The sequence below is a fragment of the Atheta coriaria genome, unplaced genomic scaffold (genome assembly GCF_025399875.1).
Source record: "Atheta coriaria isolate IRGN ID8LTWV9N9 unplaced genomic scaffold, Caltech_Dcor_3.1 hic_scaffold_10_pilon, whole genome shotgun sequence".
Taxonomy (NCBI): domain Eukaryota; kingdom Metazoa; phylum Arthropoda; class Insecta; order Coleoptera; family Staphylinidae; genus Dalotia; species Dalotia coriaria.
Genome location: NW_027045452.1, coordinates 9,652,232 through 9,680,143, shown reverse-complemented (window position 1 = coordinate 9,680,143; position 27,912 = coordinate 9,652,232). Strand labels below are relative to the sequence as shown.

The 27,912-nt window shown below is 34.8% G+C and overlaps 9 protein-coding genes across 16 annotated transcripts; 5 read left to right on the top strand and 4 right to left on the bottom strand.

Moving 5' to 3' along the window:
* Window positions 1-77: 77 nt before the first annotated feature.
* Window positions 78-7,754, top strand: Hex-A (Hexokinase A). Of its 6 annotated transcripts, none has more exons than XM_065314822.1 (6): window positions 78-235; window positions 5,477-5,639; window positions 5,702-6,057; window positions 6,421-6,520; window positions 6,620-7,245; window positions 7,308-7,754. In XM_065314822.1, the coding sequence occupies exons 1-6, from the start codon at window positions 218-220 to the stop codon at window positions 7,386-7,388; spliced, it is 1,344 nt and encodes a 447-aa protein (XP_065170894.1). In that variant the 5' UTR covers window positions 78-217; the 3' UTR covers window positions 7,389-7,754. The 6 variants fall into 6 exon arrangements, with proteins under 6 accessions (XP_065170894.1, XP_065170891.1, XP_065170890.1 ...); XM_065314819.1 differs by lacking the exon at window positions 78-235 and adding an exon at window positions 784-945; XM_065314818.1 differs by lacking the exons at window positions 78-235; window positions 6,421-6,520 and adding exons at window positions 972-1,179; window positions 6,150-6,249.
* Window positions 7,724-9,439, bottom strand: LOC135801363 (probable methyltransferase-like protein 25). The gene is given in 2 exon segments (XM_065314823.1): window positions 7,724-8,670; window positions 8,673-9,439. Coding segments are annotated over 2 exon segments (1,386 nt in total). The 5' UTR covers window positions 9,289-9,439; the 3' UTR covers window positions 7,724-7,900.
* Window positions 9,294-9,760, bottom strand: LOC135800867 (protein LTO1 homolog). The gene is made up of 2 exons (XM_065314203.1): window positions 9,745-9,760; window positions 9,294-9,685 (listed from the first exon to the last, which is right to left on the bottom strand). Exons 1-2 carry the CDS (start codon window positions 9,758-9,760, stop codon window positions 9,294-9,296), a joined length of 408 nt encoding a protein of 135 aa, XP_065170275.1.
* A 359-nt stretch (window positions 9,761-10,119) lies between these two features.
* On the top strand, window positions 10,120-10,857 carry LOC135800866 (GILT-like protein 1). The gene is made up of 3 exons (XM_065314202.1): window positions 10,120-10,191; window positions 10,262-10,546; window positions 10,609-10,857. The coding sequence occupies exons 1-3, from the start codon at window positions 10,120-10,122 to the stop codon at window positions 10,855-10,857; spliced, it is 606 nt and encodes a 201-aa protein (XP_065170274.1).
* On the bottom strand, window positions 10,280-18,064 carry LOC135800864 (uncharacterized). The gene is made up of 8 exons (XM_065314199.1): window positions 17,890-18,064; window positions 16,204-17,659; window positions 13,741-16,141; window positions 13,455-13,676; window positions 13,225-13,392; window positions 12,693-12,872; window positions 11,761-12,623; window positions 10,280-11,703 (listed from the first exon to the last, which is right to left on the bottom strand). Exons 1-7 carry the CDS (start codon window positions 18,062-18,064, stop codon window positions 12,603-12,605), a joined length of 4,623 nt encoding a protein of 1,540 aa, XP_065170271.1. The 3' UTR covers window positions 10,280-11,703; window positions 11,761-12,602.
* Window positions 18,065-18,209: 145 nt separating this feature from the next.
* On the top strand, window positions 18,210-19,950 carry LOC135800685 (cytoplasmic dynein 2 intermediate chain 2-like). The gene is given in 5 exon segments (XM_065313990.1): window positions 18,210-18,370; window positions 18,435-18,519; window positions 18,580-18,792; window positions 18,856-19,252; window positions 19,255-19,950. Coding segments are annotated over 5 exon segments (1,443 nt in total). The 5' UTR covers window positions 18,210-18,293; the 3' UTR covers window positions 19,926-19,950.
* A 6-nt stretch (window positions 19,951-19,956) lies between these two features.
* On the top strand, window positions 19,957-21,840 carry ppan (Brix domain-containing protein peter pan). Its single transcript, XM_065313989.1, has 2 exons — window positions 19,957-20,761; window positions 20,819-21,840. Exons 1-2 carry the CDS (start codon window positions 20,070-20,072, stop codon window positions 21,690-21,692), a joined length of 1,566 nt encoding a protein of 521 aa, XP_065170061.1. The 5' UTR covers window positions 19,957-20,069; the 3' UTR covers window positions 21,693-21,840.
* A 288-nt stretch (window positions 21,841-22,128) lies between these two features.
* Ugalt (UDP-galactose transporter) lies at window positions 22,129-23,788 on the top strand. Its single transcript, XM_065314893.1, is given in 5 exon segments — window positions 22,129-22,366; window positions 22,507-22,632; window positions 22,691-22,905; window positions 22,985-23,231; window positions 23,234-23,788. Coding segments are annotated over 5 exon segments (984 nt in total). The 5' UTR covers window positions 22,129-22,362; the 3' UTR covers window positions 23,626-23,788.
* Window positions 23,711-27,034, bottom strand: Xe7 (A-kinase anchor protein 17A). Of its 3 annotated transcripts, none has more exons than XM_065314890.1 (5): window positions 25,874-25,978; window positions 24,832-25,742; window positions 24,510-24,780; window positions 24,125-24,452; window positions 23,711-24,065 (listed from the first exon to the last, which is right to left on the bottom strand). In XM_065314890.1, the coding sequence occupies exons 2-5, from the start codon at window positions 25,608-25,610 to the stop codon at window positions 23,791-23,793; spliced, it is 1,653 nt and encodes a 550-aa protein (XP_065170962.1). In that variant the 5' UTR covers window positions 25,611-25,742; window positions 25,874-25,978; the 3' UTR covers window positions 23,711-23,790. The 3 variants fall into 3 exon arrangements, with proteins under 3 accessions (XP_065170962.1, XP_065170960.1, XP_065170959.1); XM_065314888.1 differs by having other exon boundaries at window positions 25,906-25,978; XM_065314887.1 differs by having other exon boundaries at window positions 24,832-27,034.
* Window positions 27,035-27,912: the final 878 nt, after the last annotated feature.

Genomic DNA, 27,912 nt, shown 5'->3' with positions numbered 1-27,912 from the left:
CTAATCTCGCGACGCGTAATATTGTCTTATCAGCGATGTGGGTTTTATCGTTATTTTGTTCTAGCGAGTGTTTGTGACTTGAGATCGCGGCTTTTCAGTCGTCCGCTTATCGCAGACGTCGCGAGGTGACTCCACAACGTTCGACCTTTCACAATTTTCACTGTATAATTCAACAAAATTTACAAGTTTTACTTCTACAAAAAAAACCCAGTGAAAAATGTCCGTCGATAAGCAGGTATGTCGTAAAGAATTCGCATTGTTAAACATTCGTATGTATTGTTATCGATAGTCAATTAATAATCGTTCATTCATCTGATATTTATTAAAGTTAGTGCGCAGATCGCGATTTATTGAGCAATGGCGTCATCGATAGCGCAAAATTATCACGCGCCGTTCTAAATTAAAAATCTGCGTCAAACGGCGCCTAATAATTTATAATTGTGTGGATAAAAGCGCGTAAAACTTGAAAAGTTCCCGTATTTATTGTGCAAAAACAAAGTGAATGGAACTTTTCAGCACTTGACGATTATCTAATAGTAAAATTATCAGCGCTTCGGTAATTTCAAGCACAAATACGTTCAAGTTGCGCGCGATTAGCCTAAATTGTGCACTAAAAATTCCTTTCTAGGCTAACACACACACACTTCGGCGTCGATTTTGAGCAAATAGCAATACATAAACACGTTGTACTTGAGTACATTCGTAAATATTAAAAGTTATTGGTGGGAGAGTCAAGAGTCATTAACGACAAGGCGAGTAGTCATATAATAACGATCGAAATCAATGCTACAAGTTCAGTTTTGGCGACGAAACCATTCACGCGCGTGTTTTACTTTACTTTGCATTTTGTGTTGTAATTTAAACGGAAAAAAAAATTGAAAAACGATGAAAATCAAACAAGAAATCTACGAAAACGAAGAAAACTGCAATTATGTCAATAGCGAGGTATGTGACTTGTCAAATTATTTATATGTCAGAGTAGAATTCAAAATTTCAAGTGAAACGAGTAAAATGTACGTGCATAATGATGTGCCGGAAGAAAAACAGGAAGAGAAGAAATTAGAAGTGGTTGTTAATGAGGCGAAGAGTAGTGCTGTACCAATAACTGTCGGTCATTGCCGGAAAGAATGCAAGGCGACATGCGCGAAATCCGTGTGGACTGTGGGGTTCTCCGAAAGCGTAAATATTTCAAATAATTTAATTTATAGACATTTTATAAATTTTAAAAGGAAAAATTGAGAAAATTGATTTTTTTCCCGTAAAAAAATCAAAATAAAATGTTTATTTGATTATTGTCATTAAATATGACAATACAATGTGACTTTTTATTCCGTGATGATCAAAATCTGCTTAAATGCTGTATAAATTGCCGCAAATCGCGCGTAATTTAACGCTATTTAGGAATACTTTGCGTGTATCACGAGTAACATGCCAGGCGAATTTTGCAAAGAAGAGCGAGACCATCAAATTGATGCCGAGTCATCAAGCAAGTACATAACTAGTTTCGTTAATTAAGTATTTACTACGCCGTAGATTTTTGTTTGTTTATGTTTTTTTTTTCCTCGTGGTAGAGAAGATGAGTAATTGTATGTAATTTGATGTTACGTGCACGTGCGTCGGCCATTTTGTTATTTAGCCTCAAATTATTTCGCGAAATAATCAATTTGAACTTGAAATTTTTTTGTGTGATTGTAAATATTGCAAAATACCACGTGAATTGAGCTATAATTTAAATAAACACGCATTGCCATTGAGAAAAGATGCAAGGTTAGAAATAAAATCGTAAAATTAAAACGGAAATGTAATAATTATAAATCACAGCTATATAAACGTGAAATATAAAAGGAAGTGATTTGTTATTGCTTATTTCTAGTGTAGACCACACGGAAATAAAATGAAATGCAACAATTACACTTCCTCGGGTATTTGACACATATTCAAGGATAAATTTTAGTTTAATATACGCAATTTGTAATATTTATCAACTAACTTATATAACGTAAGTTTAGTGACATTGGAATGCGCGCTATTTTAATCAATTCGCAAATTTCATCAGAAACTAGTTTAACATGTTTTTAGCAACATTTTTGTGGTTTTATTCGGCTTGCGAGTTTAATTTGTTATTACAACGCGTAATACGAGTATTGTTTATGTATGACGCTCACATGCGAATCACGCTTAATTGTTTGCGTCATCCAAACATCACACTACACCAATTTATCCCTAATTACTTTCAATTATTATTCATTCTCATTCTTTTCCGACAAAAACCAGTTTGTCTAGTTTAGTAGGATCTTCACCGTCTAATATCTATTTTTTTCTCACTGCACACAGTATTTATTACTACAGCAAATAAATTTCAAACATTTTTTGAGAAGAAAATGAAAAAAAAACATTATTTTGGTGTTTAACTTGAGTTAAAAAGTAGAGAAAAACACTAAAAAGTTAAAAGAAATTAATCTGAAACTTTAAAAATTACATTGTCTGTCCTATGTTCGGTTTGTATCCCACAAGTCCAACATTGGACTGCAAAATTTAATACAGTATAGCCTTGTTTTAACGACGAAATGTGTACAAGTTATACAGCAGCTTAAAAAAGATTAGACTAATGTCAGTACGTGTAAAATCCTAAAATTAAATTATTGTTTTGATCCTCGATGAAATAACGTGATAAAATTATCTAATTCCATGAATTTCGTAATAAAGAGCTACGCTGAATTATTATTAGTATGTGAAAATGATTAAAAGTTTATGCAGTAGGTGTGGCTGCGCATTGCAATGAAAATGTGATCAAGGTGCCCTTCAGGATCGTCGGTCACGTCCGACGAGTCCGTCGACATCGCGAAACTCAAAACTCGCAAACGCGTATCGCAACGCAATTGCACCAACGATTACTAAACTATCCACATTAAACAAACAAGTTTTACTTAACTAAAATAATATAAAATCTCATCCGATTATTTTTGCACTTCAACTAAAACTTTATTTTATTTATTTTTTATTATACTTAAGTAACCAACATTCTTTGCGAAACGTTAAAAGTTTTATTCGTGCACCCTCGCGAGTAAAGTTACGTTAGTGCACATTATATTTTTACAATTACAATAATTTTGCATTAGGTTACGGTTACGCTGTTCCTTGTAACTAGTTACCTGTTAGTGACCTTGCTTTCCAAGCACATAATAAAAACTAAGCCGCGTTTATATTTTCGAATAAAACCGTGTAATATAAAGTTTTCTACGAAATGGTGAATGAATTGCGCAGTGACAAAATGGCGGATATTGAGAAAGTCAACGTAAGTCCCAGCAAATCATCAATATCAACTGATTAACCGCTTGTTTATTTATTTTCTATTAAAAACAGGAAGTTGATTAATCCCTAAGATAATAATATTTGTGGAAATCTTAGAATTGATGCAGTTATCAGCGGTAAAATCATAAAATCATATAAACTTGATATCATGCACTTAACCTTGAAAACCAGATGAAACTCAATTTTTACAAGCATGACAATCATAAATTTAATCTTTAAATTAATACTACATTCATAACAGTAATCACAAATTCTAGAAATACAATATTTCATTACTTAATCTACTCATGCATTAACTGATACGCTTGATAATCATATTGATTATACAATTATTACAATTATTACAATGCACAAGGGACCAGACTAAAGTAAATCAATAATTTCACAGACAAAAAATAATAAAAACAAGTACAAACGCTGTGAAATGTTAGTAACATTAACAAGAAACCAGTTTTTATCAAGTTTTGTCCGTGGTTATGTGAAGCATTTAATTTGGGACGTAAAAACCGACTGGTTTTCAACTATTTGCACAAACGTACAACATGACAATCCAATTGGAATTATGCAAATACTAAATATCGACAATCCGGCGCCAGTTCACGCATGAAACCACACAAAACACGCAAAAATTATACCGTTTCATTAATATTATATAACACGTTTGACATTTGGCATTTCAAAAACAAAAAGTAAACTCAAAAACTAAAAAGTGAAAGTTTAATGCATAAAAACATAGATTTTAACTGTAACCTGTTTAAAACATACTGTATGCATGTGCAGCTTTCTGTTTACACCCACATTTACACACCTTCTTCGAACCCAATGGGAACGTGAAACGAGGAGGCTCGTCACTCACAACCACAACCACATCCAAGGTTTTCTTCACTTCTCCTTCTCAACTCTCCTACTCACACTTAATAATTTTATGCTTAGTTTTATCCTTTTCCTGCTTGTGTTTAGTGTTTTTGCTTCTACCTGTACAGTAGTCGCGCAGACGCGTTTTTCCTGCGCATGCGCAGCTGTTGCAGACGTGCCTCCAACGCTCTGGTTTCGTGAAACGCGAAACGCGGTATTTCTACTCAACCTCAACAAACTCCATGCATTCATTCGGTTTTTAGTCTGTGTTTTAGTTTGTGTCGTGCTGTGCTGTGGTGCGAACAGTAAACTTTTTGTTTGTTCATGTAACAAGGAATACGATAAGCGCATACGCATCGCACACAGCGTTAAAATTATAAAACAATCCACATTGCAAACGTGTTCAACGCATTTATATTTACGTATTTACTGACATTTGAATTTCGTATCGATTTTATTCGATTGTATTTGGTGATTTTCACACATTCCACATTAGAAAATGGGTCTGAAACGCGCAGCGAGTAATCCACATCATACGGTATGTTAATATTTACATTTTTTCCCGAAATAAAATCGAATATTTCGCGTTTTCTATCGCATAACTTGTACTTCCGTTTATTTTTATCCAAAAATAGAACGTATAGAACATGTGGCAGTGTGTTTACGATTACGATACGCAATATTCGTCGTCTTGCTCTCTTCATCGGCGTGTTTCGTGTTGTGCGTTGCGGATTGGTGGAAATTTGGGGTGTGCGATATTGACCCACTGCTTGAAAAGCGCACAACGTGCCAGAAATCACGTGCGCACAACAAAAATCTCATTCGAAACATTTGAAATGTCAAGGATTCAATTTTAACGCCTAAATTGATTGATATTCATGCATTCTAGTATTGACTATAAATATTAATCATTCTGACGTCAAGTAGACGTATATAGTTGACCTATCTATTTTAAAATTAAAAATTCTCACGTAGCTTAAGTTAAGTCAGAGAAAAAAAATCAATAAATTTTATCTTTGACGGAAGGGACAACGCACAGGAATTTTTCTACCTGAAAATATTTTATTTGTCCGAGTTTAAAGTTTAAACACCAAGTTTAAAGCTGTGTTACTTTGTTATTTATGATGCGAGTGCTAAGTGATGCAATATTTAACTGTTTTTAGTCCCGTTGCAACATGTTAAACAATTTTCACGTCGCTAAAAATATAAATTATATAAATACTCTTGAAATTTATAATATAATCCAGTTTAAAATTCCAATAAGACGAAAAACATAAATATTATAAATAAAAATTTAATTTTTTAATAGATTCGTGAAAAATGCAAAGAATTAATCTTGGATCGCGAAGCAGTCCAAGAGGTAATGCAGCGCCTCCTCGACCACATCGAAAGAGGCCTCAAAAAGGACACGCAAGAATCCTCCACTGTCAAAAGTTACGTTACTTTTGTGCAAGACTTCCCTAATGGCTCCGGTAAGATTCAAATTAATTTAAAACTCTTAAAATTATTTTCTTTGTATTTTTAAATATTTTAGAACAAGGAAAATTCCTTGCTCTTGATTTGGGCGGCACAAATTTCCGTGTGTTGCTTATCGAACTGGGCGTGAACCACTTCGAAATGAAGAGTAAAATCTTCGCAGTGCCACAACACATTATGCTGGGCTCCGGCGAACAACTGTTCGACCACATCGCCGATTGCATGGCACAGTTTATGAAAGAAGAAAAGCTCATTAAGGAGCATCTTCCCTTGGGCTTCACCTTCAGTTTTCCGTTGAAACAACTTGGTTTAACTAAAGGCATTCTAATCAACTGGACGAAAGGGTTTAATTGTTCGGGTGTCATCGGGAACGATGTGGTGCAGTTGCTCAAGGATGCTATTGCAAGACGAGGGGTAAGAAAATATACCAAAACTAAAACCGATTTTTTTAAATTAAATTGTTCAGAGAGAAAAATAAAAGAGAAAAAAATTGAAATAAATTTTAGGAATTAGAATTATCAGTTATGGGGATTTTGAATGATACCGCCGGGACGTTAATGTCCTGCGCGTGGAAAAAACAAAACTGCAAAATTGGCCTCATCATCGGTAAGATAATCAAAAAGTTAGGAAGTGTATGCAAAATTGGGGGGTTCAGAGGTGATAGAATAGGCTATTGCGCATGCGCATTTATAGGTTACGCGAATAATGAATGTCAAACGTCAAATGTAAAAATCAAATATTAGAAGAAGCATGATGCATGTCTATCTTTACTTTCAGGACATAGAAATCGACGTATGCGCTATTTTGAATGACACCACCGGAACGCTCATGTCTTGCGCATGGAAAAAGCATAACTGCAAGATTGGCCTCATCATTGGTAAACATAACCAAACATTAACTCTTCACATAACCTCACATATGCACTAACAAAACAAATTTGACCCAAATTCTTTTACTAATAAATTTCTTCTAATAGGAACCGGATGTAACGCTTGCTACGTCGAAGAACAAAAGAACGCCGAGTTCTTCAACGAGCCTAACCATGGCTCCGACCACGTGGTGATCAACACCGAATGGGGCGCGTTCGGTAACGACGGTTGCCTGGACTTCATCCGCACCGCATACGATCGCGACGTAGACGAGAACTCAATCAACCCGGGCGGTCAGATTCAAGAAAAGATGGTTTCCGGAATGTACATGGGTGAATTAGTTCGTCTGGCGCTTGAACAATACACCAAAGAGGGTTTACTCTTCGGAGGAAAAGGCTCCGAGTTATTGAGTACTCGTGGACGGTTCTACACGAAATACGTGTCGGAAATTGAAGCGGAACCTTTGGGCGTCCATACCGGATGTATGGAGGTGTTGAAGGAGCTGGGATTAAAACACGCGAGCGAACAGGATTGCGTTAATGTGCGCTATGTCTGCGAATGTGTGTCAACACGCGCGGCGACGCTGGTTTCGTGCGCTTTGGCGACGATACTCAACAAAATGAACAACATGGACGTTACCATTGGTGTTGATGGATCTGTGTATCGTTTCCATCCGCATTTCCACAACCGGATGATGGAGCTTATAAGGCAATACACCAAACCGCATATTAATGTAAGTTTACTTTAAAATTTTTCGTTTAAAAATTGAAATTTATTGAATATTTTTGATTTTAGTTTGAATTGATGTTGTCTGAAGACGGAAGTGGACGCGGCGCGGCGCTGGTAGCTGCAGTGGCATCACGAGTAAAGAGTTAACCTATATTCCTAACCTAAATTTATTGCTAATGGCGTATCATACCACTACTTAATGCTTAAAGCACCACAAGCGATTATTTTTAATTCCAACTGTAAATAACGTGCAATATAAACATCCGAGGCGCCATATTTATAAAGAAACTAAACATGTATGAACATTTTTTGTACTTTTCATAGGTTTTCAAAAGCTTTTTGTCGAGATTTAGAGACGAGAGGAAGACTTATAGCGGGAATTTCAACATTTTTCAAAGCAAACACTACTTAAAAATAAAAATTGTTATTTTTTATAATGTCAGGAACAGTTTGGTAGTGTATTTATTGTTAAAACATGAAGAAAATATTAAAATAAATTCTATTTTTAGTAAATTCTGGTTTTATCTTAAAACAACAAGTTTGTAATCAACTTTTCTGTCGTTTAAACTAATTTGTAGCTTTTCTGAAGAATTTTCAGGCAAATACTTCTAAAAAAACAATATTTATTGTTAAAATATAAAAAAAACTAAATTTTATGTTTATCTCAAAGCAACAAGTCCATAACACCTTGGTGAAATAACAGCATCAAACAAATGCACCAAAAACACATCTTCATGCCCCTGCTCCAATAAAAACAAAAACCTATCCAATAAAATCAGCGCTTCTATCGCAGGAGCCAACATACTCCTAATCAAATAAAACACTTCCAATTCCCTCCTTTTATCCTTATACTCATCAGACAAAGCCTGTAAATCACCATCACTTTCCTCCAAAGTAATCCCTAACTTTTCCGAAGCCACACGTGCATATTTAACAAAATCATCCGGCTGTTTCCTAAACTTCCCAACATGTTTACCCTTAAATTTAATTCTCTCCAACAAAATCTCCAACAACGCCCGATAGAAAATAATCTTACTCGGCAACTCTTGATTGTGCAATATTCTATCCAACGAATGTGCTGATAACATCCTCGTGGCTCTCAATAATAAAAACTCATCATGTTTAGTTGTCATGTATGCACTCATTGGGAAACCTTGTTTGTCTTCTGTTATGCAACCCATTGCAGAATTAGCTAGGTAATTCTCATTCAACAAGTGATAACAACATGAGACATTAACAATTGATTTAATATTGTTATTTTCATTGAATATTCTTAGACTCGTAGGGCCAAGATTACCACACGTATGTAAACCGACTAAACCTATCCCTGTAGGTTCTTCAAGAAAAACATTTTGAATTAATTCATTGAAATCTGTTTTCTCCGTGACTAACTGTGTGATTTGTTTGTATAAAAATATACGATTCTTATATTCTGTGTTGGTTTCATAGTTTTTGTTTTTGTCACATGTTCCCAGTGTTTTTCTAATTTATTAGCTCTCTTTATAGAACTTTCTGTGTTTATTAATGAACCATCAACACCTAGAATTGGTAATTTATGATGAAATGCAATCATTGAGCTGAGGTAACCTTTACCATCGCCTATATCAACTAAATGTGATGTTTTTGCTTTGCCAGCGATGTTTTTTGCTAATAAACTTAGTGTGGCCACCTCATGACTCTTCTTTTCTTTCATAAACACATCTAATTTTAACCCTTCGACATCTTCAAAGTTATACAAGTCATAAAACTCTGATTTTGACAGGCAGATGTCTTTTAAATTATATAATGAATAACTTTTTTCTTGATTCATAAAGTTTAAAAGATTTTCAGTGTTTTTATGCTTAGTTTCATTTGATAGTATTAATTTTACAGCTTCATCATAACCCAAATCAGATATTTCTCTTCGTAACTCCAGAGGAATACAATTTTGATATAAATTGTGTATAAAATAGTCTACCATATGCCCTTGTGAGAGTTTTGCATGATCTGAGAGAAATTTCACTAATTTATCAATATGCAACTTGGCAATTTCAAGTTTATTGTTCATTGTTTCTAAAAACTTAACTTATCACCTTCTGGCCAGCTTGAACTAACATTTAGTAGTGCACATAACTTTTTATAACTAAACCTGATACTATCTAAATCTTTTAGAATATCTATCTCAATATTTTCTGAAGGAAAATTAGATATTTGGCTGTTTAAGCTTTGAAATAATTTTGTCACCTTTTCAGTACAGTTTTTATGGTGTAGTGATTCTAATTGTTGTATTTTAGAATAGTAATAACCTAATTCAGCTCCGATTTCTGCCCCACGATGATATCCCAGGTGATAACCTTCTGGATTTCCTTGTGTTTCACCTTCTTTGAAGCCTTCCTTAAAAGATTCTTCAATGATATGCTCTTCAGTGAATAAGATATCATCAAAAGCGTCATTTATGTCTTTATCTAGTGTAAATATTAATATTATTTATGGTTTCAATTATTTTTTAGTTATTTACACTCACCATCATCTTGTAACATTATAAATTTTGGTTTTAACGTAAAAATTATGAAATTTTATCATTTACCATGTGAAATTTCTAGGTTAGAATGTATTCTCCCCGTTATGTATATTCCGTATGTGTTGAATATAAATTGTATGACATAGTGGAAAGCTCGGAAAGTTACTTTTATTTACATTTTCACCTCGTGTTAAGAAACCCATTTTCGCAACAAAATAAAATCGATATAATTGACATTAATAACGCGCCGATAACAGCTGTGAGCGTGTATTCCGCGATAAGAATTAACACTATAAATACAACCCGCGAAATTTATTTTTATACAGAAACAGTTGTGTGTACAAGCGAGAAAATTATTGTATTTTAAAAATAACAAAAATGAAGTCAATAAACGCGATAAATATTTCTTTCCTAATATTAGTATTTCACGCGTTGAAATCATCAGCACAGGTAAAATATTTGTTTAATTTTATTCAAATTTGTTTCAATTCGTTTAATTTAATTTATTATTTTTAAATAGAAATTAGACTCGGTAAAAATATCCGTGTATTACGACGCTGCTGGCAACGCAAGTTCTGATTTTATCACGCAACAATTATTCAAATCGTATCCAGCAATTGCCAGTAGAATAATTCTGGAGTTGGTGCCATGGTGTTTGGGCGATATGCTTCCGGGAAGTGATAGTTACCGCGCAAATGTTATTCATACCTGCGCATTCGATCAAACTACAGATGAACAAATCCACGTTGATTTTGCAACGTGTATGATGAACAGCAGAGTTATTACGGAAGAAAATATTAAAAAAGTAGGGTTATTATATAGCAAAGCAGTTATAACCTATTATAACCTATAAATTATTATTTTTAGTGCGCTGATAGTAATGGTTTACCGTATGATGCTATAATAAAGTGCGCAAAAGGCGCCGAGGGTCGTAATAAGTTAGCAAACAACGGATACAAAACTAAAGCCATCTATCCGCCGATTTATCAACTTCCAGCTATAGGCAACAATGGTTGGGTGCGCGCTGGGTTGCAGACAAAAGCAAAAGAAAACTTTTTGGGTTATGTTTGTGCATTTCTTAATAATCCACCGAAAGAATGTACCAAAAAACAATAAAGATTAAATTAATTTTGTTGTTTGTGCACTTTTAATGATTTTAGGATATATTTGTATGTTTTTCAGCCACCCACACAAAGAATGTAAAGATTACACAGTAAACAATGAACAATGAAGTAATATTTATGATGCTGGTGCATTTTTGATACGGTTATTAATAATTAATATTGATCTACATAAAATTGCGCAAAAAGTTAACAAACAACGAATAAAAACGGCATCTGTCTGTTTAAAGTTATGAATTTTCAAGTATAGGCAACAATTGTTACGTTCTGTGCATACTGGATTGCAAACAAAAGTAAAACAAAGCAGTTTACGTTGCATATCTCAACAACTCACAAAAAAATTTAAACAAAACACAATGAATTAATATTAATATTTATATTGCTTGTGCATTTCGAATTCGATTATAAATAATCTCCTTACTCCTCGGAAATGCCTTAATAAATGCTCCCAATGATCCAATCTCAACGCCAAAATCTCCGCATCACTCAAAGCTTTAAACATAAATTGATGCGGGACATTATGCCGAAACAATCCCTGCACCAGGCCAAACATTTCCCCAGCCCGCAAAACATCATGGCGTGTTTCACTATGATCCACATTCAAGGAAACTATCTCCACTGTGCCTTTACGTATAAAATACATACACTTATTTATTTCTCCATGATGAATTATCACATCCCCTTGGAAATAAACAGATCGTCGTAATTGCACAGCGACATTCCGTAAAAAGTTCGTTTGTGTGCCGAAGAACACATAAGATTTCTCCAATAATGACCGGTACAGAATAAATTTCAATTCGTTAATCAACGGAGAAGGGAATAGAGTTAACAAAACCGGAAACTAAAATTATTTTATGGTTAATTAATATTTTTATAGAAATTTTAATGTAAAACTTACATTTTTACCCATTTCACGTTTTTCCATCTCAATTAAATACGTAGTAAGTATTTTCACTTGATAAAAATTAATATTACTTGTTTGCAGATACGCTATCAGTTGATGCAGTTTATAATTAAACGCCAAAGTAGATTTTAACTTGATATATAAACAAGCAATCATTTTGGCGATGAGAAAACATCGGAATAAAATGAATGCGAAAATATACACCGCCATTAATGCTTGCTCCCATTGATTGTGGAATATTTTTCGAATGGTTACACTTCCGGTTAACAAATTCACCATTAATAATAATGCCTCTGCATATTTAACCATAATATTTCTATTTTCACTTATTTTGCTTGCTTTTTCATCATTTTTATTTATATTTTCATATTCTTCTATTATAACCCAACCGGAAGCTGTCCAATGAAGCACAATTACCAAGCAAATAATAATATAACTTAATTTCGGTAGGAATAAATCATTTTCTATGTCTTCAAATGTTTGTTTACTGATGTAGTGACATCTATACAATGCCACAATTCGTAAATAAGCAAAATTGTTTCTATCAGTGCTTAATTTCAATGGAATCAAAGGATAATAGTACATAAAGTACGACAAAATGATGATAATTATGCAGAGAAGTTCAAAAAGTCGTAAATATTTGCAATATCCACTGAGATTTCGCTTTCTTCTTTCTTTAAGTGACGTTACCAATTGTCCATCGTCATTGTAATAAGGTTTAATGAATTCTAAACCGAAGGCGAGTGTAAATACAACATCAATTAGTATTATTATGCATAGAATTATCTGGTGATGCAGTAAAATATTCAACGGTATTATCAACGCGTTCAAGAATGCTAACATTGACAATATCTTATCTATAATCGTAAAATTTTATATTTTAGTTTGAAAATGTGTTGAATTAGTTTTTAATTATAAGGGTTTACCGAATGTTTTGTAAAACCAACACGTTGGAATATCAGCCCAGATTTTTGTTTAACTGGTGTCTCGGTTTTCCAATTTTCAGTAAAATAAATTTCTTCACCATCTTCTACTTGGCGATTTGGCATGAAATCTTTATATTCACTCAGGACGCTTTTTAATTCAATATCAAACTTCGCATAATTCTAAAAGTATTAATATTTGGTTTATTGTTTAAAAATCGTGTCGCACGTATATCAAATATAGTTTTACTGCAATCTAAGCGTGAGATATCTATCACAAGGACGACACGATGTGCACTCACGGAGTAAACAAATAAATATTTAATGTAAAGAAGTGCACCGTTGCGCCATCTCATGTCAAAATTCATAATTATAATTACTTTTGATTCAATACCGGAATTTCGTCGGTGAGATCGCATTTTATGGTATTTTTTAAATCAAAATAACAAATATCGTTTTGAAAAATACCAGTTTTGTATTGCTACATTGTTACTATATTGTTTTACGTACTATTTTTAAATTAAAAAAGTGTTACCTTTAGAATATTAAAGAAATCAATCGATTTAAATGATAACAAATGAACATAATTCACGGTAGTAGCAACAATAGACATCACAGGAGTGCTGTCCTTTGAAAAATGCCCAAAAATACTTCCTCTTGATATATCTACTTGATAAGAAGATCGTGCCAACTCAATATGCACCTTAAATATTTAAATATTATTGACTGAACTGTTTTTAATATTTTTCAAGTTATTTCTATTACCATTCCATCAAAAACAATATAAAAATGTTCACAAATATCCTCTTGATTGATAATAACTTGTTGAGGCATAAAATGTACAGGTTTAGCAATCAAAACCAAAATTCTCAAAAAAGCCCTTTCAATATTCCTAAACAACGGCACTTGTTCCAGGACATCTTCGTATAAATAACACAAAGTGTCTTGCAACAACGTCGTATGTAATCTTGCTAATAAACCAGTAGTCTATATACAATTAAACGTCATAAAAATATAAACTAAATTTAATATAAAAAATATTTAAACTCACATCAACTCCACGATTAATCCGCCAAAAATAAATCGCATTATCTTTAAACTTCTTCTTAATATTCGCATCAATCTGTTCTTCACTCTCCAAAAACCTCTCAAGATGTCGCATCATCTGCTGATACTCAATCATCCTCAGAATATTATTTATCTCATTCAAAGTCACCACAAAATGTGAAATAATCGACTTTAAATTATACCCACGCAGAAACAAACCAACCACAAGTATACAAATAATAACAATCAAATTGTATCCACCTTGGGGTTGCAAATGCCCAAAATCCACACCAAACATTAGACAAGTCGTCCAGAAAAACGACAACAAATAAACTTTTTTCAAAGGAAGAAGCAAACCATGAAAATATTCACTTTGAAAAATCCCACTTCTCATAATCCAACTATCTTCATCACAAGATAAAAACGCTCTGTTTTTCTCACGTACAGGAACACATTCCAAACTAATCAACAAACAAGCCCCTGTATTAACCAAGAAAATCATCCAAGAAATACATTTAACAACTTCAATAATCCTAGTCAAACGTCTCATCTCCAATCGTTTCGGTTTCAATAAAATCACAAAATACTTATAAACCTGCACAATTTTCAACAGTCTAATCAAAGCAAAACCCCTTGCATCATCAAAAGACATCCAATAAAACCATTCCACAGGAACCATAAGAATACAATCAATCAACATCCCACGTCCACCGTAATTCAGAAATGTTTTATACGGATGCACGACTAAAATCCCATTCTTTTTCTCATGTGCCAAATAACACAACAAAAAACAATCTAAGATAATCACAACATCACAAAATACATTCAAATACAACATAAAATGTCCCTCAAAGTGACTTGTATAATATATCAACATTAACGGGGTAGTTATTCCGATAATAAACGAAACAGCAGCTCTTAACACAACCCAAGTGTAAAAGAAAACACCTCGAGGATCAACACTGATGGGAATCATACAGAATCGCATAGAAGCCAATTCTTCACTTCTCAATGGATCACCATAAGCTTCTTTTCTTACCATGCAGTAATTCAAAACATTAATAAATGATCTTCGAGTGATAAACTTCTTTAACTTGATGAATAAATTATTTTCTTCGGTTTTATCTTTAGAGGAAGGAGATAATTCAAGAGAAAAACGAGATGCTTCCATAAAAGCGGATGATTTCAACACGTGTGATAAGATATTGTTTAATCTAGGATAATATCTCAATGCTTGCTGGAGAGCAGAGCCATCAACCGAGATGAACACACAGGGTGTTATTGTAAACACTGTGTGACCTTCAGGAAGGTTAAATAACAGGGACGCCATTCCAACCACACCGGAATTTTCTTTTTGTGTTTGTGTATTTTCTTTTTCTTCTAAATTTTCACTTTGTCGTAGATTTTGAGATAAAGTAAGATTCGGATGTAAAGGGTGGATAATATCGCCTTGATCATCACGACAATATCCTTGAGATAAGATTAACATTTCTTTATTCATGTTGCCGAGGTAAGTAACGACATCTCCCGGTGGCATCAAGTAAATCTTTGATTTCAACGCTAAGAATCTGCAGAATTTCTTCCCCAAAGTATTCAAAAGTGGGATTTTCATTAGGGTTTCCAGTCTATCGGTTAATAATATCTCATTTTTTAATGAAACAGTTATATAATTACTATAGTTATACTGATAGAAGTATCCAGGATCATGTTTGTATTGTAACCGGTAATAATCCAACAATCTCCCTTCTAAATTATTGAAAATATTATGTTTCCTGCAGAAGATTTTCATGTCATTCAAGTCTCGTTTGTAAAAAACCAACTGTTGGAGTTGTAGAAATCGTAAACTTGCTAAATCCACACAGATGAAACCAAAATATGCGAAACCCAATAAAACCATAATCATGGTTATGGTTAATTCCAAAGACGTCTGCATTTGTAGGTTAAGTGTCAACAAATGCACATGTAGTAATGAATAATGAAGAGAACATAAAAATGGATTATCTGTTCGTGGTTGTTGTAAACCAAGACGAAATTCGTGGTTTCTAAGTCTTCGAAACCATCCGTAGGGAGAGCAAGTTACTTGGAAGCATGTCACCAGATATAAAACAACTGCTCCGTAGTAAATAACAAAGAATAAACTTAGAGTGTGGATGATGAGACGTTTGTAGAAGTCATTTGAGAAGTTAATCGACCATACAAAGTAGAAAAGCTTGTAAACTTTGATGACGCGGTTCAATTTCAATAAATAAAATAAAAAAGTTATTTGTTCATCTTCTACGTATCCATGTAAAGTATAAGTAAAAGGTTCCAGGAATATCGCTGAGATAAAATCGAGATAAAAAGACCAATCGTTTAGTTTCTTCCAGATATGAGTTAAACATGCACGGCCATTCCATGAAAACACTCTATAAATGAGGTTATGTTAAGTTATTGAAGGTTAATTTAAAAGTAGGTTATGTTTACTTGCCGTTGTTTAGTTTTGGGCATATCATAAGTTATCAACGTTAGAATTAAATCAATGACAATTAATATATCCAAACCCAAAGCGAAATATTTAAAATCATTCGGGAATTTTCTCTGGAACGCCACATAATACGGATAGAAAATGGCGACAATGACACTGACGATAACCATCATACAATTCCAGATAGAATTCAAGGTTAGGTCGTGATCTACCTTACCGACTTTCGACTTGACTTTTGCGCTTTTTCTTGATACTAAATTACTGCTTATCTTGCACACTTTGTATAATTGTTTATTCGCTCTCTCTGCGATGTTTATATCATACTGTGGTGGTTTCATCATTCTTGTATTATTCCGTATTCGACTGTCTTGAAGTTGGGTTATGACTGTTTTTAATATCTGCCGATAGACATCCGGGAATGAATTTAACGTCGCTGATAAAAACGCGTTTTTTGTTAGAGTTACAACTCTGACATGCGTGCGGCATCTAATAGTACTTTTACATTTCATATAAAGTAATAAAGAGATTTGTCCTAGACAAGTACCAGGTTCAAGTGACACCATAGATGTTTTATTATCCTCCGCGAGGATGTCAAGATGCCCTTCAATTAAGACAACCATTTTGTCGATTGGGTTGCCTACGATGTAGATAGTCTCGCCGGCGTTGTAGACTTCCCTACGCATTTTTATAGACAAATGACGCAGATAACAATCGGCATGAGGGTGTTTAACCCCTAGGATCACGCCGGTTTTCAACGCTGGTAAATTAATATCGAATAAAACGTCTTGTATTAATCCCCAGTTGACTTGTTGTAGGATACTTGTGCATTCATCCAATGCGACTGATTTTTTGTTTATTTCAACGTTTTCGTGATTTTCAGATACTTTACGAATCAAAGATGATAATCCGCGATGTCTGAGGTGGATTTTTAATGTGTGAGTAAAGTGTTGGAGTTTAATAAGTCGTTTATTTCGTAGTTCACGATCAAGAAATATAAAAGCCATAGCGTATAATAAAAATATTAAGAATACTAATGAAATAACAATGATGAAAATGTTAGGGAGTAATTCCCGAGGACCTGAATGAGAGTTTTCGGTCATAATTGAGGTTATGAAGTGTAAAGCCAGTGGATAACCTTCAGAAAAAGAAGATACAGTAGAAATGTTAGTGTTTAGATATTGAAAAGTAGGTTTGTAGGTTATAATCATCAATCCCCAGATGACGCTGCTACCGTGCAACAAAAGAAACATAATTAAACTTAACCTCAAAATAAATAACAGACGAGATAATTCTCCGAGTTTTAATATTTTTAAAGGATGTATTGTCCAGTATAACCGAAACGGACATGTTAGACATCTACAAATGAAGAAACCAACATCAAAACCATTCACACCACCAATCATAAATTTAGCGCCTAATCTATATGTTATCTCTTCGTAGAGAAACCATATTGGTAGCACTAGAATGAGGTTATATATCCATTCAACACACCGTTTTCTTTTTCGACAGATAACCGACACATAAACAAAAAATATTAAATCATTCAAAATAGCAAAGTAATATGCTAGAAAATAAGTCCATCTAAGAGTATACCAAAAGATTAATAAATAAGGTATCAAGAGGTAATGAAGAATATTTGATGGGTGGAAGATAAGTGATAGACATTTTTGACTGACCAGAGTTTTGCACTTTTCTTTGAGGATAGTACCATGGTTTTTCGTGGGTTTTCATAGCGGACACATTGTTCCATCGGATTCAAAGGTCGGCGGGATTTTTGAAGTTCACCAAAAGGAATGTTTTCTTGATTGTCTTCATTTTCGAGCGGATTGTCCACGAGGACAGATGTCCATGAATTATTATCCATTGAGGTTTTGATTGCGATTGGTAAAGAGCGGATCGTTGATTGATTTCGGTAATAATCACGATGTGGATACATTTTTAAAATGTCGAATTTTGAAGTTTAAAGTTAGTGGATGAAATGTGAAGTAAAAAACGTTGCTAGGCAACTGAATAAACACAAACACTACACATAACCGTGGCAACGATAACAAACTAATAAGAACTGTTTCTACACACAATATTTTTCGTAAATCATGGCAGAGAAAGTAATGTTCAACGTGAATGAACCTAAAGATGCCGTGGGTTTTGATTCGCAATGGAAAGTAAAGAAGTAAGTCAAAAATTAAATATTTCTAGAGTCTAGAGTGATTAATATAATAAATAATTATTTTTAGGGTGACTATGCAAGGTTCATCACAAACTGCTAACATTACAAGTGAAACTGCGTCCATTTCAACAAATTCTAGGACAAATACAGAGGTAAATCTATTTTTACAAAGAAGTATAATGTAATATGAGTAAAATGTTATAAAATGTCAGATCCAAACTGATGCATTGGAATTAAAACCACCTGAGTATGATGAGCAGAGACTGGCTGATTTTCTCAAGAGATTATACCCGAAAGTAAGCAAGGAATTAAATGAAGCTGCCACTTCCCAAGTATTCAAGAATCATCGAGCTGATGGTCCTTCAACTAAAGTCCAGCCTAAATTACTCACTGCATTTAAACTAACAGTAGAAAATGGAGATTTTGTAAGAAAACTCATTAAATAGTAATTTTAGCACAAAAATAATTAATATTTTACTTCTAAAAAGGCTAAATCTGTCAGTGGTCTCTCCTGGAATGCAACTGGAAAGAAACTAGCAATAAGTGTGGTCCAACCACATGAATCATGGTGTCACCATGTTGGAATGATCTTCATACACACATTCACTGGTTCCCAAGACACAGAGGACAAAATGATAAGGATTAAGACACCTAGTTGCATCACAGCAATCAGTTATCACCCTACAATGCCTCCAATATTAGCAGTTGGGTCTTACACAGGTGAAATACTCATTTTGAACACGCAAAACGACGAAAACGAGCAATTATTGGTCAAGACAAGTGGACATGATGGTGTTATAACAAAGGTAGCTTGGGTAGAAGACTTAGAATCGGAGAAAAACCACCTCCTAGCATCTGGAAGCCTCGATGGGTGTTTAAACATGTGGGGTTTAATATGGGCAGCAATGAATTGAAATTACAAGATAAATTCAAGATAAAAACACCGCTATTCGGTAAATTGCAGCGTAAAGGTGAAACACCGGCTGCTATCAGTAAAAAAGTCGACAGAGGGATTGTCTCCTTTGATTTCTCGAGGCATAACCCGGAGAAGTTTATAGTCGCGGCTGAAGGTGGCTTAATCGCACAATGTTCACGTTTTGGTACCAAAGAATTACCAGGAGGTACCAAAGAAGTACGTGTATCTGATCCTGTATTTCAATATTACCGTGCGCATGAAGGTGAGATTACTTCTATTATGTTATCACCCGACAGACCAGAGTTATTCGCGTCGTGCGCAAGTGATGGTGAAATTAGAGTGTATGACATGGGTGAAGAAGAACCCGGGAATGTTATCGCAACTAAAGATGATACGCTTGTGCTGAAATGGGTACCGTATAGTCAGAATTTAATCGCCACGTGCGGAGGTAGTGGTAGAGTTGATTTTTACAACGCAAAAAATGGGAAGTTGATGAATGTTAAAGATGAAAAAGAAACTGATGGAGATGATGATGTTTACTTGACTTGTTTGGCATTCCATAGTGGGAGGATTTCGGTGGTTGCTGTGGGTACCAAGGAGGGTGGGGTGCAGATATGGGACATTCCATGGAATAATTATTAAGAAAATAAATAAATTTGAATTTGAACATGTTTTGTTAGTATGTTAGGCAACTTTACATGCATCAAATAGACATAACCCCAATAAAAACACATTTTCTTACTATTACAAGACTTCACCAGAACACAAGTTATACAAAAAGTGAAAATGGGCCGTAAACGTAAAGGAAAATCAGTCCGAAACAATCTCAACGTGTTAAAAGAACCAGATGACTTTGTAAACGCTCCACATTCGTTTGTGATCCACAAAGGACTCACTGGAGGCTTTGTAGAAGAACTTACAAAAGATTTTCGCAAAGTTATGGAGCCTTTCACAGCCTCTGCACTCAAAGAAAGAAAAAACAACACAATCAAAGATTTTGTACATGTTGCAGGCGCATTACACGTGACACACTTGAGTATATTCTCAAGAACAGAAAATGGAATGTATATGAAACTTGGGAAAATCCCCAGAGGTCCAACTTTAACATTTAAAGTCCATGCATTTTCCCTAGCCAAAGATGTAATTTCCAGCCTTAAAAGACAACTGGTTGTTGATGAAGCCTTCAAACATTCACCTCTGATAGTCCTGAATAATTTCTCAGGTGAAGGAATGCAGTTTAAGTTGATGGCATCCATGTTTCAAAACATGTTTCCCACACTTAATCTACAGAAAGTAGATTTGAATACAGTCAGAAGAGTGGTGATGTTAAACTATGTCACTGATACAAAAATGATTGACTTTCGGCATTATACCATCAAAGTAATGCCTGTGGGGATTTCCAAAGGTGTTAAAAAAGTTGTGGGAGGAAAAGTACCTAATCTTTCCAAGTGTACAGATATTTCAGAGTTTTTGACAAAGTAAGTGATGAAATTTAGTTAGTTTTATTGATTTTAATTTAAAATTAAATGTTTCAGAAGTGGATTACTCTCAGAAAGTGAAGCTGAAGATGACCCGAATGCGCATGTAACTCTCTCGCAGAAAATGGCGACGCGTGGAAACATAGAACAAGGAAAATCCGCGATCAGATTATCCGAACTCGGCCCACGTCTGACTCTACAGTTAATCAAGATAGAAGATGGTTTAATGGATGGTGAAGTACTCTTCCATGATCTTATTGAGAAGACTGAAGAAGAAAAGGAGGCTATTCGTAAATCGCGTGAAGCAAAGAAGAAATTGAAAGAAAAGCGTAAAAAGATTCAGGATGATAATACAAAACGTAAAGAACACGCGAAAGAAGTTCTCAAAGAGAAATCCCTACAGGGTATGAAGAATAAAACAGGTGATGATGAAGATAATGATGAAGAAACAAATAAAAATAAAAATTCAGAAGTTAAACGACCGAAGAAACGTAGACACGAGGGTGAAGACGATTGGCAAGTGGAAGATGACGATGACGATGCGCAATATTACCGAGAAGAAGTCGGAGAAGAACCAGACAGAGATTTGTTCAGTTCGAAAACCACTGGGTTTCAACGACCCAAGACTTTCCACGCGTTTAAAAAGAAACCACGTATGGATGGTAACAGCCAAGGTGGCCACGGTAAATTTAACAAGGGTGGTAATAAATTTAATAAAGATGGCGATAGATTTAATAAAAATAAGAATAGACAAGGTGGTGGCGGTGGTGGTGGTAAATTTGGTAATAAAGATGGCAGAAATAATAAATTCGGTAACAACAAAGGTAAGAATACCAGACAGGAGAAAACTAATGCGTCGAATCGCGATTTCCGGCCCATAGGTGTCAAAACAGGGAAAAACGTTCGGAAATTTTCCGGAAAGAAACGCTGATTATGTTAATATTAATTAATATTCCTCTCCTACAGTTTTGTTGAATAATTTGATGTAAACAAATGTTTATTGATGCATTGTGAGTAATTTACTCTCATGTTTAACCAAGAACTGTAATTATTTTTTAATAAACTACTGTTACGAGGTATTGTTATGCGCAGTGTGCATGAGTTGACATTCATTTCTTTACGATTCTAAATATAAATTTAGAAAGTGCATTGAGAAAACTGCGGCTAAGTTCGATTCCTCAACCTCTACCACATTAAAACGATTGATTAATTTAATAATTTCAATGAGTAACACGTTTATAACTTAATCTTTCGCTCTCCTTATTACATTTTCTCAATGTAACAACCTGAATTATGTCTATTATACGCGTAATATCTATGATCTACCTCATGATATACATGATCATTTCAAATCCCAACTCTGACACGTCCACTATCCATACACAATCCAGTGTATATTACATTTACACCTAGCCTAAGCTAAACAAATTGCCACAACACCACACGTAGTGCTGTTGTATATACGTTCGCGTTCGATTTTTGCGACAAATCAACGTAAACAAAATCCACCGCAAAAACTACGCGCCGAACTATCGCAATTACTATGTAAATACCACCCAAACACGCAGAATCACCACGAAAACACAAATTCCGAACGAAAAATGGGTGAGTTTTACGAATATCTTAAAAACTTTCATATATTTCCACCAATAAACTAAAATTATGAAGACTTGATCATCGGATGAAGTCATCTTCAAGTAGTTCACGGTCGCATTGACTCTATTCTATCTTATTTTTATTTTAAGGAGCTGAAAGTGCCAATAATCTTAAATACATCAGCCTTGTAACACTCACAGTGCAGAATGCACTCCTGGGACTGAGCATGAGATATGCAAGAACAAGAGATGGTGATATGTTTCTATCCTCAACAGGTAATAATAAACTATAACCTAAACTATTCCTATTAATTTTAAATTAAATATTTTCCAGCTGTATTAATGTCCGAACTAGTAAAACTCGTCACATGTCTAGCTATAGTCTATGTGCAAGCTGATGGTGTTGATGGCTTATTAAAAGCAATAAAAACCAACATAATTCAACAACCAAAAGACACTCTAAAGGTCTGTGTGCCATCATTTGTCTATGTCATACAAAACAACCTCCTGTATCTTTCTGCAAGTCATTTAGATGCTGCAACCTACCAGGTAAATAAATTTTTAAGCGTTTTAAGGTTATATCACCAAAATATAGGTTATAATCATACTTGTTTTATTATATTCTCAGGTATCATACCAACTGAAAATCCTCACAACAGCAATGTTTGCCGTGTTTATTCTACGCAAACAACTCTTAAAAACCCAATGGATGTCTTTACTAACACTTGTCTTGGGAATTGTCTTAGTACAACTTGCACACACAGATGGCGGGCATTCTGCAAGTGTTAATGGACAAGAACAAAACCGTTTTCTTGGTTTCTCAGCAGCATTAGCCGCATGCGTCTTATCTGGTTTCGCAGGGATTTATTTCGAAAAATGTTAAAAGGAAGCGATGTTACAGTCTGGATGCGTAACATCCAGCTCTCATTATGTTCAATCCCATTCGGATTATTAACTTGCTTCGTCTCCGATGGCCACATCATCAATCAACGTGGTTTTTTCTTCGGATACGATCGTTTCGTGCAATATTTAATCATTTTACAAGCTTGTGGAGGTTTAATCGTCGCGTTGGTTGTAAAATACGCTGATAATATCCTCAAAGGATTCGCCACTTCACTCGCGATTGTAATATCCTGTGTGGCATCAATGTATTTGTTTGATTTTGTGCTAACATTTCAATTCGCGTTGGGCGCCGGTTTCGTAATATTTTCGATATTTCTCTACGGATATGTCCCGAAAACGCATGGTATTAGCGGCATGAAAGTCTAACTCAAGTATTACGGATTAAGACATTAAAATTGGTGCTATCTAGACGTGTTTGCAGGAGAAGGAGAGGATCCAAATCGAAAATATCTCATTTTAATGTTGGACTTTTATACCAGAGTCTTATCAGTATGTATATCATAGGATTAAATTAATTTTCTACTTAAAAGCTTAAGATCTAGAACGTGTACTTCTCGATGTGTGGCGTTTTGTGCGTGAATATGATCTGGAACGAGACCTGCTCCTGCTTTTACTGCGACTCCTTGAATACGAACGGCGTTTCCTTGATCTTGATTTTGATCGTGATTTACTGCGACTATCTCGATATAAATATCTTGATTTTGACCTTGATCGTGATCTTGACCTTGAATATCGTTCAGTGTGGAATTTATTCCTGTAAGGACGATTGTAGCCTCTTCCACGTCCACCACGGAATTGTCTATTACCTAAAGATGTTTTATTCTTATTTTTCTATCTTTACTTGAGTATAACTCTAATAAAATACCTCCTGAAGGTCCTGGATGACCTCTACCCCTATGAGGAAAGTAATATGGCGGTGCGACAGCGCTGTAAGCCGCGGCAGCCATTAAAGGATTCTGCCAATATGGATACCACCCATTTACATTCAGAGGATGCGTTGGGTATATTTTCTCGGCATCCCGCTCGGGATTACCGATAGAATCATCAGCGCTTGATGATTCTTCATCGCTACAAACTTCTTTTGCAGTGGAAGATACAATAGACCTCAAGATAACTCTTCCTTCAACTGCTTTCGTTAGTTTTTCACGTTGGGAAGAGAACTCTTGTTCATAATCCAATTTCATACGTTTTAACTATAAAAATATTAACATTCGATGTGTTTTCTGTGTAATTTATGTTTTTATCATTACCTGATTATCTTTTATTGCCAAATCTTCTTTTTTTGGTTTGTTTACGTTTAAATCTAATTTACTCTCGACTCTTTTGAATAAATCCTCTACTAAACGTATAGCTTCAAGTCTGCGTTGTACAATAAGCAATTTTTTCTCTTCTTTTGCTATTTTTTGATTAAAATCATTCTTTTCTTGGTCTTTTAACTGTGCAAGTATCTTAGCTTTACGTTTTTCTTCACGTTGTCGACGTCTTTGCTCTTTACCATTCTTTATATCATCAATTTTTTGTCTACAAACATTTTATTTATAATTATATTCAAATTCATATTGAATATTATACTTTTCCGCCGATTCTTTCCTCTGTATAGCTTCCAACTTCTCCCTTTCAACCTCCTCTCGACTTTTTTGTCTCAAAATCAATCTTTCTCTAAGAATATCCCTCCGTCTGATAGCAGCCTCACTCAGATGTTTACTCTTATCAAACGCAACGAAAATTTTAATCATTTGCGAGTCACCTAGACGATCTTTATGCAATAACTTCTTCCCTCGCAGAGCATTCATACAATCAACAAAACCCATGTACTCTTTGAATTGTATATATCCCTCAAAAAATTGCAAATCATCAAACGAAGAATTCTGTATTCCCGAGATATGCGCCTTCATTTTATGCCTATAAGGATCACAAATTGGAATATCCACGTGGCGTATATCACCGAATTTCTCAAACGCGTAGTAAAACAACTTCTCAGACGGAAGGACATCCTTATCCTTAGAGTTAAACTTCTCATTAACAAACCATCGCGTTGGTAAATTAGAAATATGAATAGTATCCGGTCTTTCCCCGAATTTCATCTCGTTCATATCTTTAGCATCGCGAAAATACGCATCCCATTCATGTCTTGTAGGGAAATCAGTCTTTGCTTCACAGGCTTTCACCTTGAGCAATTGTGTGACATCTTGCAGCTTGATATATTTATTATCCAGCTTACAAAGCACACGTTGTACATATGCTTCCAGTTCGAGTTCAGCTTCAAACCGGACAACATCTACAGCCGTTCGCGTTACTTTTATACTTGCAAATTCATCCGGGGTGATTAAATCTTTCAGTTTTTGAATCATTTCTCCATGGATGATTGTCTGACCAGTGGTTTTGTAAGATAACTGTACAGAGATCCATATCGTTGCGCTGGGTTTAAGATAAAGTCGTTGAGGGAGGTACAGAGGTACGGCATCCGTAGTGTTTCTACACACCTGAAAAGCGTTCATGATTAGGTGCTTATTCTTAGCCTCTGAGAATTTGCAATTTTTGGCTTCTGAATAAGTCTAATCACGAATGCTTTCGAAGGTGTAGTGATACATTGATTGTGCGATGGGAAAATGACCTAAAAGCGATTGAAACGAGTTGGTTTTATACTTTTAACGCGATTTGTGAAAGGAACTAAGAGAAATGTAAACTTATGATCTGTCAAACTAGAGTTAATGTGTAAGTATGGTTGCCTATGTTAAATTAAATTTTTCTCATTACTTCAAATATAGTATAATTAAATTATAATCGCGGGCACAATATTATTTCATCTTATGCTATCTTAAACACCATTTTATTCATTCTTGTTTCATATCATTTCTTCCTTTCCTTGTTTGTACATTCATGGCAAAGCCAACTGTTATCAGATTCTTTTTATCATTAGGTATGTCATAAACATAGATTTGTGGAATGACAAAACGGCGAAATCTTTCTCTAAGAGATTCAGCAGTTCTGCCATTGTTAAAATATTTAGCCATGTCTTTCCACATGCTCATCATTCTTAATTTGTCATAAAGACTGTGATATACTATATATTTTAGCATTAAGTCTTCTTCTTTCCTTGAGAATGTTTGCCGTGGGACGATTTGTGTTAGGCCGCTTGTTGGAGGCAGTTGTAGTTGTTCGGTTGCGTTTCCTCTCCTTGTTTGTACATTCATGGCCAAGCCAACTGTTATCAGATTCTTTTTATCATTAGGTATGTTGTAAGTATAGATTTGTGGAATGACAAAACGGCGAAATCTTTCTCTAAGAGATTCAGCAGTTCTGCCATTGTTAAAATATTTAGCCATGTCTTTCCACATGCTCATCATTCTTAAATTGTCATAAAGACTGTGACACACTATATATTTGAGCATTAACTCTTCTTCTTTTCTTGAGAATGTTTGGCGTGGGACGATTTGTGTTAGGCCGCTTGTTGGAGGCAGTTGTAGTTGTTCGGTTGCGTTATCAGCAGTGGAATCATGACTGTCTGACATTTTCGCTGATAATTTGTGTACAATTATAACCTATATCTTGTTATTTCGTTTCTTGATTGTAATTACGCTGTTTTTGTGGTTTTAATTGTTTGTTTGATGGTTTAAAGTATAATATCGACTGATTCTTGATTAATTAACGCTTGTTTAACCTGAACTTGTACTCTTTGTGATACTAGTTGATCTAACGGCGAAAACTTATGAAATAACCGTTTGGTTAAGCGTATATTTGTAAGCCTACGTTAACTATGAACTTTTGAAGTGAAAGGCCGCAGGTTATAAGTTCTCTATTGGAACTAGATGGCAGTACTATGGTTTTAAAGTTGAATTTTCAAAACTTTGAATTGTTTTGCACGGAATCCCCTAAGATACTGAATGTAAGTTTTTATCTTACTTGTCACCGATCTTTCTTAAAGCTGGGTGGAATAGCGCATAACCAAGGACATGATGACGACCGTAATAAGGGTTTTACAATGGTTTAGACCTTAGGAAATGCTCATCAAGATCGCCAGCACCCTCCGATCATGAGCATCACCACACCTACCTTTATCCGGCCTTGGTATTTTCTGTCCACCGCTGGTAGGATGCTAGAAGTCGCGTCTAATTGGATTGACCGGCTCTACCCTCGAATCAGCTACTCGTCTATTGGTTGGTCGGCACCACCATCCCTCGGGAATCTTCTAACTGCCACCATTCACTAGTGTTTCTTATTATACTTTGTCGCGACTATTCAACGTAACGGACTTTCCCTAACAAGTGACTGGGGATAGGCCTCAGGGCACGACCCCTTTTCAAAAGCTAATTCGCGAGCAACGTTAAAGAAAAGTTTGCACGAAGGAATTACACGCCTATAAATGATCATGCAAAACAAATTAGGACCGATGAACATAAAATAGAAATTCCGGCGATAACTTACACTAAGGAACACGATGAACAGGCCCACCGGCTTCTACTCGAAAGTCCCTCGCCTCTCCTTAATACTAGTCTACTCGAATTCGCGATAATCATTCAGTCTCTTTCTCTCATCTCTCCTTAACACTAAACAAAGCAACATACAAGGGTAAGCAACATGTACAAAGGTTCATCATCTCCAATAACATCGGTTTTTTTTGTTTTATATTTTTTTATTATTTTTTTCATGATG